This window comes from Salvia hispanica, chromosome 3 (assembly GCF_029641045.1).
Source record: "Salvia hispanica isolate PSC_SH4W2 chromosome 3, Shi_PSC_v1, whole genome shotgun sequence".
Lineage (NCBI taxonomy): Eukaryota > Viridiplantae > Streptophyta > Magnoliopsida > Lamiales > Lamiaceae > Salvia > Salvia hispanica.
The window spans coordinates 24,845,901-24,867,042 of NC_142694.1; the positions used below are offsets into that span (position 1 = coordinate 24,845,901).

Consider the following 21,142-nt stretch of genomic DNA (forward strand, 5'->3'; position numbering starts at 1 on the left):
GTGTCGTGTCAAAAATTGACAGCCCTAGAGGTATGTGTGAGTTGGCCAAGTAGTAGAGAGGTGTGTGTTAGTTGGCCAAGCGGAAAGGTCTCGGGTTCGAGTCCTCCGTAGCACGACCTTTAGATTTATGTTCATTTAACCATAAAAAAAAAAATTACATCCGACACGGATTATAATTTTTGACTAATTATGAATTTAGACAAATTACCTATTTTCTAATTATAATTCATACACGCCCAATTAGACTAATTCGAATTCTCATGAGTAATTATACTTATGTTACCAATTAAATTGCATTTTGTTATCAAATTTTCTAGTTTCAAAAACCATCTCAAATCTTGTGAAATTTAGAAGTTGAAGAATCATTGTCAAATGAGGAATTACTAAGTAGGGGTATGCTAACCGGGCAAGCACCTAGCCGGTAATCTAACGAGCCAAACTTTGACTTGATATACAATACAAAATCACCACCGATCATTTTTTTCCTCCCTCGTCAAAATCAACTGAGGTGGGACAACTTTGACCGATTGCCCATCTGGATGCATGACTTTTGCACCGAACAAATTGCCGAAAATATCATAAAGTTTGGTTAAATTCTGATTTATTAATGCAAATTTTTAAATCAATTTGAAAAATCATGAAGATTTGATTATTTAATTTGCTATAACCCCACTACAATTTTTGTAGTAAAGATTATACTACTCCCTCCATTCCCCAAAGTTTGTGTCATATTATCATTTTTGTTCATTCCACAAAGTTTGTTTCATTTGGAATCTTTCCAAAAATAGACATTAAATACACTCTCAATCTCCTCAATATGGGACCTTTATTCCACTACACACCTTTATTTAATATAAAATCAAATTGGGATAAACTTTAGGGGACGGATGGCGTATATGACAACTGAGTTAACTATGCATGAATGTTGTCCGTGAATTAAATAATGATGTATATATTCATAGAGATATTGTGGGATAATCTAGAATTTAATCAAATTTTATGGGTGTTTTTTTTTTCAGCTTCATGCTCCTTTTGCAATTTACCATAATTCGAGTATATACTTGAAAGTTTTACACTATTAATGATAATGAAATTTGATGAAATTGTCTATGTTTGAATACCATGTCATGAAAGTATTTTGAAATCGCCCCATCAAATGTATACAATAATCTTAGCATCCTAAAACGACTCAATTAATAAGGGTTCCATGTAATAAAATAATTGTTTATGCGCCAAACCAAGCCAATATTCTTTATAATTTAGTCTAGAAAATTTTATAAAAATGAAAATTATAAAATACACCAATTATTTCGTAATAAACGAAATAAAATTAAATTCATAAAACTACACCAATCAAATGACGATCCACATTAATCAATTAATTACTATTAGATCTCAATATTACTTTATTAAGCTACATTAATTAATATGTATATGTGTGTATAGGCACGACTTATTATACGGCTAACTAGAAGCCATCCTTCTCTCTCTCTGTACACACATGTTCCTCAAAGACTTAAACGTTGAAGTTGAATTCTTCAAGTTCTGTTTTCTTTTGTATTTATGAGTATGACAGTGAACGTATTACTTTAATACTATAAATTTAAATAATTCATATTTTATATATAGTTATAAGTAGAGTGCAATTGGGCCATTGACATTTTGTTTTAGTGTGCTGGATGAAGCCATTTATTTTGAATTTGTTTAAGCAAGTCAAATACTGCTGCATCACTTTATATACAACAAGACTATTGCTCTTTCAGATCACACAAAGAGAAGAAAAACAATTAGACCAAAGATAGAGAGAGAGAGAGATAGAGAGGAATTATGGATATTTCTTTGCATAAATCTGTTCTTGGAGAGGAGAGCAAGCCTTCTGAATCCAACGGAGACGAAGAAAGTTGTGTCGAAGAGATCGTTCTTCATCAGGTAATAATCTCGTGTCGAATCTGAAATTTCTACTATTGATTATATCAGTTTTAATTAAAGAAAATACTAAAAGAAAACAAAAATCTCAATTATGCTTGATTTATTGATCTTTCTCAGTTTGGTGCTGAAAAAGGAGCCCAAGATAATGATAATCAGAAGAATTCTAATTGCAGCAACCAGGTGAGAATTTATCATATTTTTTATTTTTATTTCAAGATGAATTTATGAAGATTAGTTTCATTGAATTCATTGTCAAATTCATGTATATGAAATGGAACTAAAAAATCTGAAACATGTGGTGATTGAAGCTATGTATGTATATATTTATTTATATTAATTAATCTTAGCTGCCAATCCAAAGCATTGACCATATGTAATATATGAGCTAAGAGCGATGCAAGTTGTTGATTTTTTTAGAGCAGGGACAAAAAATTAATTCAAGTTGGCTCTCTTTGTTAGACTTAGATAATAGGATTTTGACGTTATTTATGAATTTCTAGCTTTATTTAATTCTTGAGTTGATTAAATATGGTTTCGTTTTATACAATCATAGAATTGATCTTTATTGAAAGCTCACATTTGGTGAAAATTGATTATGTTCTAATCAGTCAATTTGATCTAAATTATATTAGAAATATTTTGATAGGGGTTGGCTGTAACAAACATGGAAAGACCATCTCCTGAGTCTGAATCCAGATCATCTTCATCTACTAAAAAGGAACAGGTAATTGTTTTAGTAATTAATTAGAATTAATTCATCCAAATTTATTTTAAATATTTATTTGATTAATTGGTTGAGATGCATATATATGATTGTAGTTGGATGAACAGCTTGGAACAACCAAAGCAGAAATGGATGAAGTGATGGAAGAGAATCAACGGCTTAAGATGTATTTGGACCGAATTCTCCAAGATTACCGAACCCTACAAATGCAATACAGAGACGTGGTGCAACGAGAGGCAATGACGAAATCTCCTCATCGAAGCGATCATGATCTCATAGAAGCACCGGCTGATCATGAGGTCATTGACCTCAGCTTAGCAATGAGCTCCATCGATAGAAAAGGTGAAGTGCGTAAAACACCAAAAATCAACGATAATGAAATTGGAGACGATAAGCAAGGGTTGTCACTAGGACTTGATTGCAAATTCGACTTGCCTGAGAAATCCCCGGCCCTTGAAAATAGCGTGGAGGAAGTGAAGGAGGAAGCCGGGGAGACGTGGCCGCCTAAAGGTGTTAAGAATGGGAGAGATGGTGGTGGAGAAGATGAGATTTCACAACAAAACCCTACTAAACGAGCTAGGGTTTCTGTGAGGGTTAGATGTGACACACCAACGGTGAGATTATTGTTAGAATTTGTGTTATTGGAATTACTTTTGGAAATATGGAGGTTGGAATTAATTGATTTTGGTTTTAGATGAATGATGGGTGTCAATGGAGGAAGTATGGACAAAAGATTTCCAAGGGGAATCCATGCCCTCGTGCGTACTATCGTTGTACTGTGGCACCATCTTGCCCAGTTAGAAAACAGGTACATTTCGGTCTTGATAATAACATTCAATTCAATACTTTCATTGTCTACAGAAAATAGTCTCATGTTTCTATTTCGGTCCATTCACCAAATTAGTCTCATTATGAAAATAGAAAATTTCTCAGTTTATTATCTACTTTTCGTCTCTCTTCTACTTTATCCACGTTATCTCTTTCTTTCTTATCTTGTTAATTTCGCATTAAAAAATTTCGTGTTGTCCGCTAATTAAACTATTTTTTGTGGACGCTGGGGGGAGTAACATTATTATGAGGCTAAAATCTATTAATTTTTGACATCAAGGTACAACGATGTGCGGAGGATATGTCAATCCTAATCACAACGTACGAAGGCACGCACAACCATCCACTCCCGATCTCGGCCACTGCCATGGCCTCCACCACTTCTGCCGCGGCCTCAATGCTCATGTCCGGCTCCTCAACCTCAGGAACCGGGCCGAGCTCCTCCTCCATCACCACCGCGGCCAACCTCCATGGCCTAAACTTCTACCTCTCCGACAATTCAAGAACGAAGCCGGCCTTCTACCTCCCAAACCCCTCAATCTCCCCCTCATATCCCACCATCACCCTCGACCTCACCTCCTCGTCCTCCTCCTCCGCCTCCTCCCATCTAAACCGCCTAGGCAGCAGTGTCAACAAAAACAACTTCGTTCCACGATACTCGACCACAAACCTCAACTTCAGCTCCTTAGAATCATCCAATTACAACAATGCAACTCTAAAATATGGCCAACAACAACAAATCAACAGAAACCAAATTGCAGCTTCTCTGAGCTTCGGTTCGCAACCCTACGAAACCCTATACCAATCCTACTTGCAGAAAACTATGTCAAATTACTCAAACCCTAACCCTAATCAACAGAATTTAGGACCAGACACCATTGCAGCTGCAACAAAGGCAATTACATCGGATCCTAGCTTCCAAACTGTCCTAGCCGCCGCTCTAACCTCCATCATCGGCGGCAACCACAACGCAGCCGAGAAATCGAGCGGTGATGCTTTCCCTATTCTATCTAGCTTCCCGCCAAATTCAAATTCGAACAAATGCGCACCGCATTTTATGAACAAGTCTTCGTCCTCGATGAGCTCTCAGCAGCCTGGTTTGACGCTGCTTTCGCCTCCGTTTCCGTTTTCGAGCTCGAATAAGAGTAAGTCTAACTCACCGGCTGATAACAGGGATCACGTATAGTGTTATTTTTCGTTTTTTCGGATTTTAGATGATATTTTTGTTCATTTTGGGTGGCGGAGTTTGGTCATGATGCAAATTGTGAATGGATTTAGTCTTTTTTGTCGATTTTTTTTGTGAATGGATGATGTAAGGTGAAGAAAATTGTGGATATAGATGGTGATTGATGGTAAAGATACAATTGAATAAGTATTACCAGCTTCAATTGTTCTTCTCTGACTTTTGTTATTAGTATTATGGGCAGTGATAGAAATGTAAACTCTAACTTTTGTATAAACTCCAAACTATGATTTGTACTGTTAGAAAATGTCAACAAAAATAATAACAGCAAAAAAATGTCAATACAATGTCAACACAACATCAACCGTTGACACTGTGTTGACATTATTTATTGCTATATTTTGTCATGTGTTGACATTTTCTAACGGTCCAAATCATAGTTTAAAGTTTATATAATATTTAGAGTTTGCATTTTGATTACATCTCTCAGTATTATGGTGACAAATCATGGTTTGATGTAATACATTATAGAATCGATAAATATCTTATATCTGCATCAATTTTCAGTCATTAAGTTATCGATAATAGCTATAATGCAAATTATATTCAATAGGGTTTATATGAATATATTTATTTGTACAAGAGAGGATGGTGGATGGCCATGCAAGAATCAGTGTATAAAATCTATTATGATTCAATATCGGAATCAGCAATGAAAGAGAGTTACAGAAGTTGTACTCAAGGACGTTATTAGTATTATGGGCAGTGATAAAATGAACTCATTATCGGAATCAACAATGAAAGAAAGTTACAAAAGTTGTACTCAAGGACGTTATTAGTATTATGGGCAGTGATAAAATGAACTCAATATCGGAATCAGCAATGAAAGAAAGTTACAAAAGTTGTACTCAAGGACGTTATTAGTATTATGAGCAGTGATAAAATGAACTCTAACTATTGCACAAACTCCAAACTATGATCTGGACCGTTAATAAATGTCAACAAATGACAAAATAATAGCAAAAAAATGTCAATATAGTGTCAACACAATGCCGACACAGCATTAATCGTTGACACTGTGTTGACATTTTTTGTTGCTATTATTTTGTCATCTGTTGACATTTTCTAACGATCCAGATCATAGTTTGAAGTAATTTAGATATTGCATTTAATAAATACCTTAGTATTATAATTAATTTATTTTCTATGAATTGAAATCATATTATTGGTGACAAATCATGGTTTGATGTAATACTCTATAAATATATGCATCAATTTTCAGTCATTAAGTTATCGATATTAGCTATAATGCAAATTATATATTCAATAGGATGATATTTATTTGTACAAGAGAGGATAGTGGATAACAAATTACAACGAATGTATTGGAAAAAAAAACTTGATTTCTATAATAAAAATATTTAAATATGATCTAAATGCAAAAATTATGTAACAGTAGTAGAATTTTTTATAATTTGTAGTAGAATTATCAAGATATTAAATGATAAAGAGTTCTCCAGATATAGATATTAGGTAAAATATTTAGACTTTTGTATAGAAAAATCTAAATATACAAAATATAAAAGTAGATTACAAAATTCTAGAATAAAGAGAGAATTCCTATATATGTAGGAGTGTTGTACCATTTTGGCCAGTGGTGGACGCATGATTTCGAATGTGGGAAGTCCAAATTACTATTAACAGTTATATAATATTTTTTGATATTTATATTACTTGCATTATTAGATATTTATCTCATTGCAAGTAGTTGTGGCTTAAGTGGTAAGAAAGTTGTGATGTATATAGATTATAGTGGATGACAAATAATAAAAGGGTGAGGACAATAACTAGAGATATAATGATCGTTATAAAAAGTAACTGAAAAAATGGAAAACGTTAACAAAATATAAAAAAAAATCGCAGAATAGAAAAGATTGTCCATTTGAAAAAATCAGATAGTATCATTAATTAGACAAAATAAAAGATAACAGTAAATGGGAAGCGAACAAATTATGTTCCTCCCACCAAATGATATTCTCCCAAGAATCCCAACAAATTATTTCCCTACCAATAATCCATATTCCTCCCAAGCATCGAACTGGATCTCTACAATGCAAGGGCAGGCCGCCTACCTAACAGGTGTACATGCATCGGATAGTGAGAACCTAATATATTTACAATGAAAGACACAAAAGTTGGGCTCAATAGCACCCAAAAGCTCTATCCACTTCTGATTTTGGCTAATTTGATAAGTTGAAAAAGTAAAGTATTCTTAATTTTCTCAAATCACCAATATCACGTACTCCCTCCGTTCCACATGTAGAGTCACTTATTGTTATAGCTCGGATTTTAAGAAAAAATTGAAGTGTGTAATAAATGAAGTGAGATGGTGGAGTGTGTAATAAATGAAGTGAGATGGTGGAGTTAGTTGAAGGTGAGTCCCTTTTGACTTTTGATTTTTGTTTTGATTTTTTTAATGTAAATAATGACATTTTTATGTAATTTTGATGAAGAATGAGATAAAATTATATGACCAAATATGGAAAATTCTAAAAGTGACTCTTAAACTGGAACAGATTTTTATGGCAAAAAGTGACTCTTAATTTGGGACGGAAAGAGTAATTTAGATATGAAAATAATTTCGTGTATGTAGCTAATACAATTAAAAACCAAATTGTTGGAAAGAAGATCTCAAAGATTAACTAGGAATTAGGAATTGAGATATTCTACTTTGTTTTGTAGTGCAATAGATATGATCATAATCTGTTCCATAATGCAATAGACATGATCATAATGCAATAGAATCGATACAGAAAAAAAAGTTTATAATGTTTTGTTTTTTGGGACACTGATATGTAATTTTAATTGAAATACCAAGAATTTGTATTTAAAAATAATCAATTTCCTTAATTGAATGAAAAAAATTACTATAAAGTATAATATATTTTGTTAGTGAATTTTTATACTGAATCAGAGTTTATAGGATTTCCTTATACCCTTAAATAATTAATTAAAAAATTAGTTAATAAAGTTGATACACACATTTAAGTAAATATCATTATACGATATACAACAATATCATTATCACTATGTAATACTAGTACGAGGAGTGATCAATTGCTAACTCATCACTTAATTGCTAACTACAACTAATTTAAGGCCATAGGATTTTAGAAAACGTGTTGTCTACAATTTGCCATGTGTAATTTTCGTTTTTATTAATAAAATCAAAAAAGATAAAAAAAAAACGCCAAATTAGGGTTTTAGATGAAAATGTCAATACAGTGTTTCGAAAATATCAACACAATGCTTTGAGAATGTCAACACAATGCTTTAAGAATGTTAACCCATTGCTTATATTGACATTCTACATGTATTATATTGACATATTTTATATAGTATGTTGACATTTCTGCTTTACGAAAAAATTGAAATTTTTTTGAATTTTTTTCAAAATTTTGACGTCGGAACATATGCATGTATGATATCGTTGGAATCCTTATAAAATTATCTTTAATTTGATATATGTTATATGAATTTTACGTTTTGGGATTTCTTTTAAAAGTTAGTTATAACTAAACATGTAGTTAATTGACATTAATACCCCTATTGATATTTTATGGAATTAATCATATGGCTTTGTTGACGTTTTTTGTTGATTGTATTGACATTTCGTGGTTGATGATCTAGGCCCTTAATTTGAATATCTAATGGCTATTATTTAGTTGTAGTTAGCAATTAGGTATTGAGTTAGCAATAAAACACTCTCCATACTAGTATTATATATAAATGTACTTACAAGGGGAGTGTTATATTGCTAACTCAATACCTAATTGTTAACTACAACTAAATAATAGCCATTAGATATTCAAATTAAGGGCCTAGATCATCAACCAAGAAATATCAATACGATCAACCAAAAACGTCAATAAAACCATAGGATTAATTCCATAAAATATCAATAGGGGTATTAATGTCAATTAACTACATGTTTAGTTATAACTAACTTTTAAAAGAAATTCCAAAACTTTAAATTCATATAACATATATCAAATTAAAGATAATTTTATAAGGATTCCAACGATATCATATATGCATATGTTCCGACGTCAAAATTTGAAAAAAAAATCGAAATTTTTTCAATTTTTTCGTAAAGCAGAAATGTCAACATACTATATAAAATATGTCAATATAATACACGTAGAATGTTAATATAAGCAATGGGTTAACATTCTTAAAGCATCGTGTTGACATTCTCAAAGCATTGTGTTGATATTTCCGAAACACTATGTTGACAATTTCATCTAAAACCCTAATTTGGCGTTTTTTTTAATCTTTTTTTATTTTATTAATAAAAACGAAAATTACACGTGGCAAATTGTAGACCACGTTTTCTAAAATCCTATAGCTTTAAATTAGTTGTAGTTAGCAATTAAATTATGAGTCAGCAATTGATCACTCCTACGTACTTACAATGTATTAATGTATTCGATATTCACATTATATATTGATATGACAATGTACATGGTAAATTACAGTACATATTATAATTCACTGTATGTGTTGAAATTGATGTATACATTAATTACGGTAATATGAAAATTCATATATCTACTATTCCCTATGTCACAAGATAAGCAAAGCAATGCTTTTAAACATGATATTTAAGAAATTAATATTTAAATACCCCTTCCATTTTATTATAAGTGATGGATTTATTTTGGACACGAGAATTAAAAAAATAATATAGTATATTGAATTAAAGATGAGAGAGGAAAAAATAAGAGAGATAAAGAAAGAATAAAATAAGAAAAAGAGAATAAAGTAAGAGAGAGAAAATAAAGTAAAAAATGGTCGAAGTTTTGTTTTTAGCTTTAAAAGGAAATTGATCATTGGTGGGACAATCCAAAATGGAAAGTTGATCACTTATAATAGATTGGAGGGAATAGTTAGGTGGAAAATAAAATAAGAGAGATGATTTTTTGTTAAAAGAAAAAATGAATTATTTATAGTGAGACATCTCAACCAGAAATATGACTCACTTCTCTTAGGATGGACTACATATTTGATATTATCAATATGTTAAGTCACGTATATCGATATTTTTCTCCATGTCTAAATATATGATCGGCACAAAAAACACACCCAGTCCACAACCTAATTCAAGTACTACATATTGTCCTTTTCACTGGAACATGGTCGACCGATTTCAAACCAAGTAATTCAAAGCTTTAATATGACAATTTCATAGTTTTGTTTTCTCAAAATTATTAGTTTTTTTAATTTTTGGAAGGAATAAAGTGAAAAAAGTCTTAATATACTCTCTCCGTCCACGAAAAATAGACCATATCGTGAATGACACAGGTTTTAATGTGAAATTGATAAAGTAAGAGAAAATGAAAAAAGTAAGTGAGAATATGAGGTCCATATTATTAGTACTAGTGTTTATTGTGTTAGTTAGCAAATGTGGTTTTTTTTTCAAACTCGGTCAATTTTTTGTGGACAACCAAAAATGGCAAACGTGGTCTATTTTTCGTGGTCGGATGGAGTATTTTCCAACAAAATATCTATACGAATTCCACACAGACATACACATGCATATATATACATATATATATATAGGGGTGCGTTAGGCTCCTTTGCACCATAAGTGTCCTATTTCCTTCTTAATCTCAGCCCTTGGATCCTTGAATTGGATGGTTGTGATCAATGCATTATTAGTCTATAATGTTGCATTATTAGCCGTTGTGCATTATTAGAATGAAAATGTGCATTATTAGTCTATAATGTTGCATTATTAGCCGCTGTGCATTATTAGAATGAAAATGTGCATCATTAAATGACACGTGGCATTAATCTAACCGTCAGATGACAAAATCGTAGGGCTAGGATTAAGAAGGAAAAAGGACAAAAGATATGAAAAGGATTTGAATACATCCCTATATATATATATATATATATATATATATAGGGGTGTGTTAGGGTCCTTACAGCATCTTAGTGTAAAACACAGCACTAATCCTTAGATTGGATGGCTGTGATAAGCTACATTATCATACTAAAAATGTACATTATTCGCCGAGGTACATTATTAGAATGGAAATGTACATTGTAAGACTAAAACTGTACATTATTAAACTAAAATGCTACATTATTATCCGAGCTACATTATTAGTCTAAAATTCTACATCATTAGATGACACGTGGCATTAATCTAACCGTTAGATCATAAGATCCAATGGACTGCAAGTGTTTTGAGTTTTACTTATACTTAGCGTTCTGACCAGAATACATCCCTATATATATATATATATATATATATATATATATAGGGGTATGTTAGGGTCATAACAGCATCTCAGTGTAAAACACAACACAAATCACAGCCCTTGGATCCTTAGATTGGATGGCTGTGATAAGCTACATTATTATACTAAAAATGTACATTATTCGCCGAGGTACATTATTAGAATGGAAATGTACATTATTAGACTAAAATGTTACATTATTATCATATGTACATTATTAGGCTAAAAATCTACATTATTAGATGACACGTGGCATTAATCTGACCGTTAGATCACACGATCCAATGGACTGCAAGTGTTTTAAGTTTTACTCATACTTAGCGTTTTGATATGAATACATCCCTATATATATATATATATATATATATAGGGTTGCATTAGGGTCCTATTACACTCTTAGAGTCTTTCCTCTTCTTAATATCAACCATTAGATTGATGAAATGGATGGACTAGATTAAAAGGGCCAATCTGATCCCGTATTGCATTATTTGTGCATTTTCGTGCATTAAAAGGGTAAAGCAGTAAAATAACACACTACACAATCAGTTTCGAAACGGCAGGTCCGAAATTTACGCGGCATTTTCATCGACCTCTCAACTCCCCTCTCTCTCACTCCATCCCATCAACTCTCTCTTCTCAAAAATTCTCCCCCAATTCCACAAAACCCTAGCCGCCGCCGCGAAATCAAGTTGAAATCAAGTTCTACCAACGCTGCCCGCCGCGAAATCTCCGTTGGTGGACCATTCTCGCCGTGGAATCTACGTCGGTGGACGATTCCCGCCGTCAAATCACTACGCGCTCTCCGTTGAAAAGCGAAGCGCCGCCTTCCAAAAAAAAGGTTTGGTTCTGTTTTTTTTGTTTGGTAGGCAAAAACACTCCTAAACATCGATTGAAGTTAGAAACACTCTTAAACAGCGATTTATAGTTTATAATCGTAATAATTCACAAAAGTGTTTGGCGCGGTTTTGTTGGAAAAGATGAATTTGTGGTTATTAGAGTTAAGGTTTTGCTCATACTTGCTATAAAAATTCGTGAAAACCCAGTTGGATCTGGGTTTCATCGGTTTAATTTACAGTTGGTGTAATGCACAAAAGTTGTTGTTTTTTTGTTGGAGAAGTCGATATTGTGAGCATTTCTATGTACTGAATGCTTGATTTCTGGCCAATATGTACACTGTTGGTCATTTTTTTTAGGCGATACCACACTGATATATGGTTGAAAACTAACCGATTTTGGCACTCTCGTCGCGCAGATATAGAATGAATAAAAGAGCTCGCGCCTACAAAAGCCAGCCAGAACCCAATCAAGGTTATGCATCATTCCAACATTTTTAGTAGGTGATTGTTCTGTTCTGAAGGTTATTGTTCACTTTATTGGTTGGAAAAGGGGTTCATTTTCTGTAGCTAGTAATTGAGTAGTATAACTAGGTTTGTACATTAAATCTTCAGATCTGTGCATTGTTGAATAGAGGTCGTGCATCACTTGTCTTTAGCTTAGGTTATGCATCATTCCAACATTTTTGGTAGGTGATTGTTCTGTTCTGTAGGTTATTGTTCATTTTTTTGGTTGGAAAATGTGTTCATTTTCTGTAGCAAATAATTGAGTAGTATAACTAGGTTTGTACATTACATCTTCAGATCTGTGCATTACTTACTGTAACGCATAGATTATTTGTTGTTAACCATTGTTTTTCCTGTTCTGGACAGGGTCTAAGCACCATCGGATTGAGTTCGACCAAGCAGTTGACGATGTTATTCCCTTAGCATTAGCTCAGAAACTTCGACAAATGTTAGCCGCGGAAGAAGCTGGAACAAGTTTACGCAATGAAGACGTGGATAAAAAGAAACCGAGGGGGAAGAAAGCCGACCACCTGTATTGTCGACAGAACCCCACCGAGTTCATTTCATGTAGGCAGAAGCTAACTTCCCGGCAAAGTGAATGATGCATAAAATATAATATTTAATGCATTGATATATACCTGGTAATGCACATTAACAAATTTATCCAGTAATGGAATATATAAAGTGAAAGATGCATAGGATATAATATTTAATGCAATGATATAAACGCGGTAATGAACATTGACAAATTTCTGCAATAATGGAATGAATAAAGGGATTGATGCATATAATATAATATTTAATGCAATGATATAAACGCGGTAATGCACATTAACAAATGACTCCAGTAATGGAATAAATAAAGGGAATGATGCATAGAATATAATATTTGATGCAATAATATAAACATGGTAATGCACATTAACAAATGACTCCAGTAATGGAATAAATAAAGCGAATGATGCATAGAATTTAATATTTAATGCAATGACGTAAACGCGCAAATGCACATTAACAAAGTTCTCAAGTAATGGAAAAAATAAAGGAAATGCTGCGTAGAATATCATTTTTAATGAAAGGCTACAAGCGCAATAATTCGCACTAACAAAGTACTCCAGTAATCTAATAAATAAAGGGAATGATGCATAGAATATCATTATTAATGCAAGGATTTAGTTCGTCTTCCTCGTTCGACCTCTTGCAGCCCTCCCTATTGCATACCACATTTTTCTGGACGATGAAATATCTTCAACGGAGAAGAAGGGAGAAAAGATTGCACATAAAATTTGGGTAGAATCGTTTATTTCTGTAGAAAAAACCGATACAATCATGAGAAGAGAAAATCAAGGACTTACCATAACTAACTATATTGTATATTCCTAATCAGCCCTTTTCGTCAAATTCAATGATTAAAAATAAATAAATCAGCCTCTATTTTGGGCCATTAGATCTCTAAAATGGAAGGCCAAGATTAAAAAGGACAATAGAACATAATATTAGAAAAGGATATGAATACATCCCTATATATATATATATATATATATAGGGGAGCATTAGGGTCCTATTGCCCCCTTAGAGTCTATTTCTTTCTTAATATCAACCATTAGATTAGTATGATGGATGGATTAGATGAAGCCTCACAAAATCATCCCATGTTGCATTATTAGATTGTTTCTGTGCATTATATGGGTAAGTTTGTAAAACAACCATGAATTAAAACGGAAGGAGCGAGATTTCAGTGGGATTTTCATAGACCTTCCATCTACTCACTCTCTGTAACAGCCCGCCCTCCTAGGGTACATAAATGCGGCGGCTGCTACCCGAAACCGACTCCCGAAAAGTAAACATAGGCTAGGGTTTCATTTAAAGAGCATTGACCAAAAGAATTGAAAGAGATATCAGAGTATTTAATGCAACAACTTAACCTAGAAGTTCAAAAGGGGATAGTTATCATAAATGAGAATCAAATCCTTAAGAGTACGACATAGTATCCCAGACAAAATCACGAGAAAAGGGCTAAGGCCACAACCGAAAGTAAGATGCAAATATTCCAAAAAGACTTTCTAAAGTATATCAAAAATTCAGCGGAAAACGACCAAGAGAAAGTATAGCTATGTATGAAGACACAACTACGCTTGAAGTTCAACATATCCTTTTTAATTTATTAATCTGCTCAACACCCGCCACCACTCGTCATCATTCAACCTGCACATAAGGAAAACACATGCAGGGCTGAGTATTTTGAAATACTCAGTGAGCTCGTTGCCAAAACATTTTATAAGTTATGCCACATTTACCAAGTGAACTCGAGTTTTAAGCAGTTATAAAAGAATATCACGAGTATCACAAAATATATTTTCATAGACTGGCCAGTCAAAATAACCTCCCATTTTCTCATCAATTAACAATCATTCCATGGTGCGACGAAAGTGTGGCCACACTTTTCGCCCACGAGACCGGCCGACTAGCAAGGACGGCTCTCGATCCCATTGTGTACACAGCCTGGTAGGGCTTGCGGCCCATACTCAGACCCGAATTCGTATAAGCAGATCAGATATCACATTAAAACAAACATAGGTATGGCATAACAGTTAAACCACCCTTATATCTCCCAACAACATTTGGATAAAATAAAAGAGAGTTTTTAGAGTAAAGCCCACCTCGATTGCTTAGTTTTCAAGTAGATTTGCTTTTCCGTTATCCGGCTTCGCAACCAAAGTTTCACCTTTTAATCACATAGGCACACATCACAAGTTAGGTTCAATACTATTCTTACTTATGCATGTCTCATTATTTTTCCCCCTTCCCAACGATTTATCTTAACATTACTAATTAATCAAGATCATGTTTATCACACCATATTATTTAACTATCAAACACACACTACACAACACATCAACACACACACACGGCACACACACACACTCACGCCACACACACACACTCGGCACACACACATACACACGTTTCCACATCCCTTTTCATCCCTCTTTCACTCAACTAAGATGCATGAGGGTTCAAGAAGACCGATTAATCGGTTGGAAGAAGAAAAGAAGAGGTAGAAGAAGAACAAACATAACTCTTAAACAAAAATACCTCTTTAGCGAAAAACAATCGGTAGAAAACAAGTGTTTGTCTTGATTCTTCAAAGTTCTTGGATTATACTTCAATTTTCTTCTCAAAGGATGAAGGATTAATGGAGTAATGTGGAAGAAAAATTGAGAGAGTGTATGGGGGTGAGGGGGCCGAAAATTTGGGGTCTAGGGTTGGGGTGTTCTCTTATTTATAGTGCTCAACAAGATCTTTAGGTAATTAGGATAGAATATTTGGTAAGATCTCATTCTCCCAATTAAATAAATAAATAAAATAATATTGTGAAGTAGGGAAGAAGAATTAACAAAAATAGAAGATGGCAATATCTCCTAATTTTCGAAAATTAGGCTAGGTAATTAGCCATGGTTTTGTTTTTGGTATATTTTCCAAGTAGAATAAAATATCATGGAGCAAAATAAAAATAAGGAAAATCCTCCATGAAGCAAGACAAGGGGCGATTTCTAGCCTTTTAAATAAGGCATGGATTTCTTGAATATTGACTAAAATAAAGTAAGGCAAGATTTCTTGAAGTATGGAAAGATTTGGTAGAATAATTAAACTCTAGGTATGGAAGGAAATCAAGTAAGGAATCAAATAAAATAAAACCATTCCTTCCTTCCCAAATATAGTGATTTTCGAAAATCACTAGAAAAATAAGGGGCTCGATTTTTACATCTCTAAACAAGGAAATAATTGGCTCTTGGAATTTAATTTGGATAAATATCCCAAGGATTAAATAAATTCCGGAAAAATAGAAATTCTTCTCCAAGGGGTCTAGGGTTCGAAAATTATAAGAATTAGGGTGACAAGTATTTATGGAAATTTTCTCTAATATTCTCACTCACCCATAAACAATTAAATCGCCACATAGTCTCATAACTTAATGTATCACATGCCACATCCTTAAATTAAATAGTTTGACTTTTCAAACTTTCACACAAACCCTAACTCAAATTGACCATATCGACTCGCGAAATAAAAGCATTCTCGATGCCACGTCATCAACAATTAATTCTAGCGCTCAAAAATTAGGGTTCTAAAATCCGGGATGTTACACACTTTCTCTCTCATTCCAATCGTATCACTCCTCAAACCCACGACTCAATCTCGTCTCCCCCAATTCCCACCCATTTCCAAACCCTAGCCGCCACTTCCTCCCACCAAAATCAATCCAAAAGACAATTTTCACCGTTTATTCAACCCTTCGACGCCGTTTCACTGTCGAAAATGCACTCACCGTCGATTCTCGTTGTGAAGAGCACCGTGGATCGATGATTAACAACTACAAAGTTTCGATTTTGTTTTGAGCGTGCCGCCGGTCGTCGATTAAAGAGGAACTAACGAAAACGGTGTGCTTCAAAAATCCCTTTCTTGAGTTAGAAACACTCCTAATCGTCGATTGTCTACTTTTAGGAGACAACGTAGTAAGCGATTCACAGTTTTTAGCGTCCATTGAACTTCGATTCGAATAATGCACAAAAGTTGTGGTTGTTTTCTTTTGGAAAATATGAGATTGCGAGCATTTGATTTAGGGTTCTTCCCATTATTGAAGTGTGTAGTTGATTTCTGAGTTATTTTTTTGCTTAGTCGATTTTAGGGTTCAAACCTTTACTGATTTGGTCGGTTTTGTTTTCGATTCTGTAAAATTGCGTCGTTTTCGGTAGCTTTCTGGGTTTGTAGTGGATTTGGATTCAAGAATGAAACTGATGTCGATTTTGTGTCTTACAGAGAACAAATGACGAAGAGAGACAGAACATACACAAGCCAACCAACAGATGACGAAGGTTACATACTTGGTGCCCCTGTTTTGATGCATTATTTGTTGGTTTTGTGAATTATGTAGGCTAATCTGTGCATTATGATTGGTATTAATTTCAATTAGGCATTATTAGTTTGGTATGTTGCATTACACATTGGACATTACTGCATTATTAGTCTGATTTAATGCAGTATAAAATGAGAAGCATGACTTACTGTTAGTTACATTATATGTCTGATTCATTGCATTATATTAGCATCGGTTGTGCATCGTGTGTTTCGTAGATTCTATGGGTTGGTTTGCATAACTGAAAAAGCTCAATGCTCCTGAGTTCATTCTTTGGTTAATTTTGAGAATCAATAAGCAATCGGTATTTGGTTCATTGAATGTTATATGATTGCATGAATTATTTGAAGATTACATACTTGGTGCCCCTGTTTTGATGCATTATTTGTTGGTTTTGTGAATTATGTAGGCTAATCTGTGCATTATGATTGATATTAATTTCAATTAGGCATTATTAGTTTGGTATGTTGCATTACACATTGGACATTACTGCATTAGTAGTCTAATTTATTGCATTATAAAATGAGAAGCATGACTTACTGTTAGTTACATTATATGTCTGATTCATTGCATTATATTAGCATCGACTGTGCATCGTGTGATCTATAGATTCTATGGGTTGGTTTGCATAACTGATGTTTGGTGTAGTGAATGTCATTTAATTTCGTGCATTATGTGTTGGAATGTGGGCATTACTCTGTTAGGTTTTTGGCATTATGTTTTCACTGACCATTGGTTTATGCATTTACAAAACACAAACTTATACATCTCTGTTTGCTATTCTGTACTACAACATCTAAGCAACGACGAACTGCTTTTGACCAAGCGATTGACGATTTGATTCCTGTCGCCTTAGCCTAGAGATGCTAAGGCGACTTGGAAATGTTCAGAATTAAGGTTGCTACTGCGCTGCTGACTTCCGCACATAACTCCAAAGGTGCAAACAACCATAGATATGCCACCGAGTTTTGGAAGGAGAGGCCGCCTAAGTTCGTCTTCGAGAAGTGGGTCGAAGAGTACGGGCTGAATTGATTGGAGTAGTAGTCATTGAAATGCTATTTACATTGTTTGAACAATGTGGTTTTTTTTGGATAATGCATTTTAGAAGGTAGAAAAGACGACTTATTTGTTGGCCAGTTTTGAACAATACATAGCTCTTGATAACTAAAGCATATATAATGGATGTAATGATCCAAGTAATGCCAATGTACTAATTAATAATGTGAAAACAACAAGTTAACTGGATTTTGATGAACACTTGCTAGGCTTGTTAAGGATTAATTGGAGAAATAAATCGAATAATGAACAGAATGTGCTTATTGATGACCTGATCCAGAAATGGAATCTACAACAAGTTCATTCGTTGCTTGCAATAATGTACATATTCGTGAATGATAATGTACGGTAAAAGGTTAATAATGCAAGGCTAATACAATTTTTTGTAATATAAAGTTAAATGCTACAACTAAATAATGAAAACATCTGTTATTGTAATGCACATTAACGGTCTTAAAATGCAAATTTACTATGCATAAAACGTTTAAAGTGATAAGTTAACAGCTAAAACAAAATAATGAACAATTTCTTCACTTATAATGCACGTTAACGTTCAAAAAATGCACATTTATTATGCATAAACTGTTGGTTTTAATAAGACTAGACCGAAAACGAAAACTAACAATGTTAGTAGGTACAAAAAACATCAAGATTTCCCCTTTCCCTTGCAAAGCTCTTTCTCCTTCGCCATCTCTTTAAGCATTGGACAGTTTCTAGAGTCGTGTTGGACCATCTCATAGCACGCCTTACACTGTCTAAGAGGTCTTTTCGCCTCCTTTCTAGCCTTTTCTCTCTTTGAAATCAGGCGGCTCGCATAGTTGCTAGCATGACCCTCGCTCGACTTCTTGCTGCCCTCCTATTGCATACGACAGAGTACCAAGTAGTAACACCGTATGTCTTCCTCATGCCTTGTTTGCGCGTATCAAAACCAATAGCGCGGGCATATACATCGTAGAACGCGAAACCAAAATCAAGCGATTGGAACTTCTGACCAACCACATGCTTCAAATCTGGAGAACATTTAGGTACAACCAACACTGTATAAAACGAGAGAAAAAACGACTCAACAAACATATGCATTTCGTATCATAAATCGTTCATTACAGAGTCTATTATACGCATTATATAATGCTACATGTCCAGTATGTGTATATGTTAAAAGAACTCCCTAACCCAACCGAATTGAAAACCCTAGAGGATCCACTGAAACTCCCTAGCCCCTAGGATTGTTAAACCCTTGGGGAATAAATGAAACTTGCGCCAAACATACAACACTATATAAAACGAGAGAAAAAATGCCTCAGCAAACATATGAATTACATATCATAAATCGTTCATTACAGAGTCTATTATAGGCATTATATAATGCTACATGTCCATTACGTGTATAGGTATAAAGAACTACCTAAACCAGCGGAGTTGTAAACCCTAGAGGATTAACTGAAACTCGTTCACTTTGAAGAGAAGACGTGGTAATTACTACGTACTACACCCTAGCCCCCAAGCATTGCTAAACCCTTGGGGAATAAATGAAACTTGCGCCAAATATACAAACATGTACAGACTACGAAAACGATCATAAAAACTTATTGTATCGATCACAAAAAATTATTTGCAATGAACCATTACTCCAACTAATCTGTATTCAAGTGAGCCAATCGGTTTTATAATTGTACAATGGAGAAATTTAATTACCTTTTTCCATTTTGTAGAAAATGAAATCAATCAACGATTGCTCCCAAAAACGGTTTTCGACGACAAACCAAAAATAATAGTTTACGGAGAATGTTTCAACAGCGCTTGTCTTCAACGTTGGAATGTCTTCAACAGAGAAAAAGGGAGAAAGATTCGAGAAAGAAAAAGAGTGTATCGTTTAATTCTGTAAAAAAAACCGCTGGGATCATGATATGGAGAAAATCAAGGAGTTACCATAACCAACTCCATTAAGTATTACTAATCAGCCCTTGTCGTGAATTTTAAGGATTAAAAGTAAATAAATCAGCCTTTATTTTGGGCCATTAGATCTCTAAAATGGAAGACCAAGATTAAAAAGAACAATAGAACATAATATTAGAAAAGGATTTGAATACATCCCTATAGGGGCATGTTAGGGTGCCACCACCCCTTAAAATAACACCATACCACCATTTCTAGCCAATCATTTGTACACGTGGACGAATAATAAGCTGACACGTGGCAAAAAAAAAAAAACCCCAAAAAAGACGGGCAGCAATATGCTGGCCTTTAAACAGCAATTTTTCTTGAACAGCAATATCCAACACGTTAGACAGCAATCTATAGATTGCTGTCTAACGTGTTGGATATTGCTGTGTAACGTTTATAATATTGCTGTATAAGCGTTGTCACGTTGTCATTTTAAGAGGGGTTGTCATTTTAACACAAACTCATCCCTATATAGGCCATTTTAACGAGTAGACTTGCTTCAGTGGATCTATTAGGCCATGCTTGGTATGATGGAATGGAATGGGGGAATGGAATGACATTCCTACCTCCATTCCATTCCTTTGCTTGGTATATTTTGCTCTTAGGAATGACCATTCCCTTTGGAATCACCATTCCATTCCACATGGGAATAACCATTCCATCAATTTAGCTAAGGAATGACCATTCCATTCCCATTCTCTCTTTTTTCTTAATTTAAATTTTAACAAAATTCTACTACATATTATATTATATTTGATTTCAATATCATCTTAATTTAAAATTTTAAAAAATTTTGGAATTTTAAATAATTGAAAAAAAATTCCAAATATTACACACACTACACACAATATTTTATCCATAATAGACTGTGTAATGAATGCTGGAATATATGACACATCGTTTTAGGTTATG

The 21,142-nt window shown here is 33.8% G+C and overlaps 1 protein-coding gene across 2 annotated transcripts; it reads left to right on the top strand.

Moving 5' to 3' along the window:
- Positions 1 to 1,713: 1,713 nt before the first annotated feature.
- On the top strand, positions 1,714 to 4,869 carry LOC125212362 (WRKY transcription factor 72A-like). Of its 2 annotated transcripts, none has more exons than XM_048112505.2 (6): positions 1,714 to 1,929; positions 2,047 to 2,109; positions 2,576 to 2,653; positions 2,761 to 3,267; positions 3,348 to 3,461; positions 3,762 to 4,869. In XM_048112505.2, the coding sequence occupies exons 1-6, from the start codon at positions 1,828 to 1,830 to the stop codon at positions 4,665 to 4,667; spliced, it is 1,770 nt and encodes a 589-aa protein (XP_047968462.1). In that variant the 5' UTR covers positions 1,714 to 1,827; the 3' UTR covers positions 4,668 to 4,869. The 2 variants fall into 2 exon arrangements, with proteins under 2 accessions (XP_047968462.1, XP_047968461.1); XM_048112504.2 differs by having other exon boundaries at positions 1,716 to 1,929; positions 2,749 to 3,267.
- The last annotated feature ends 16,273 nt before the right edge of the window (positions 4,870 to 21,142 follow it).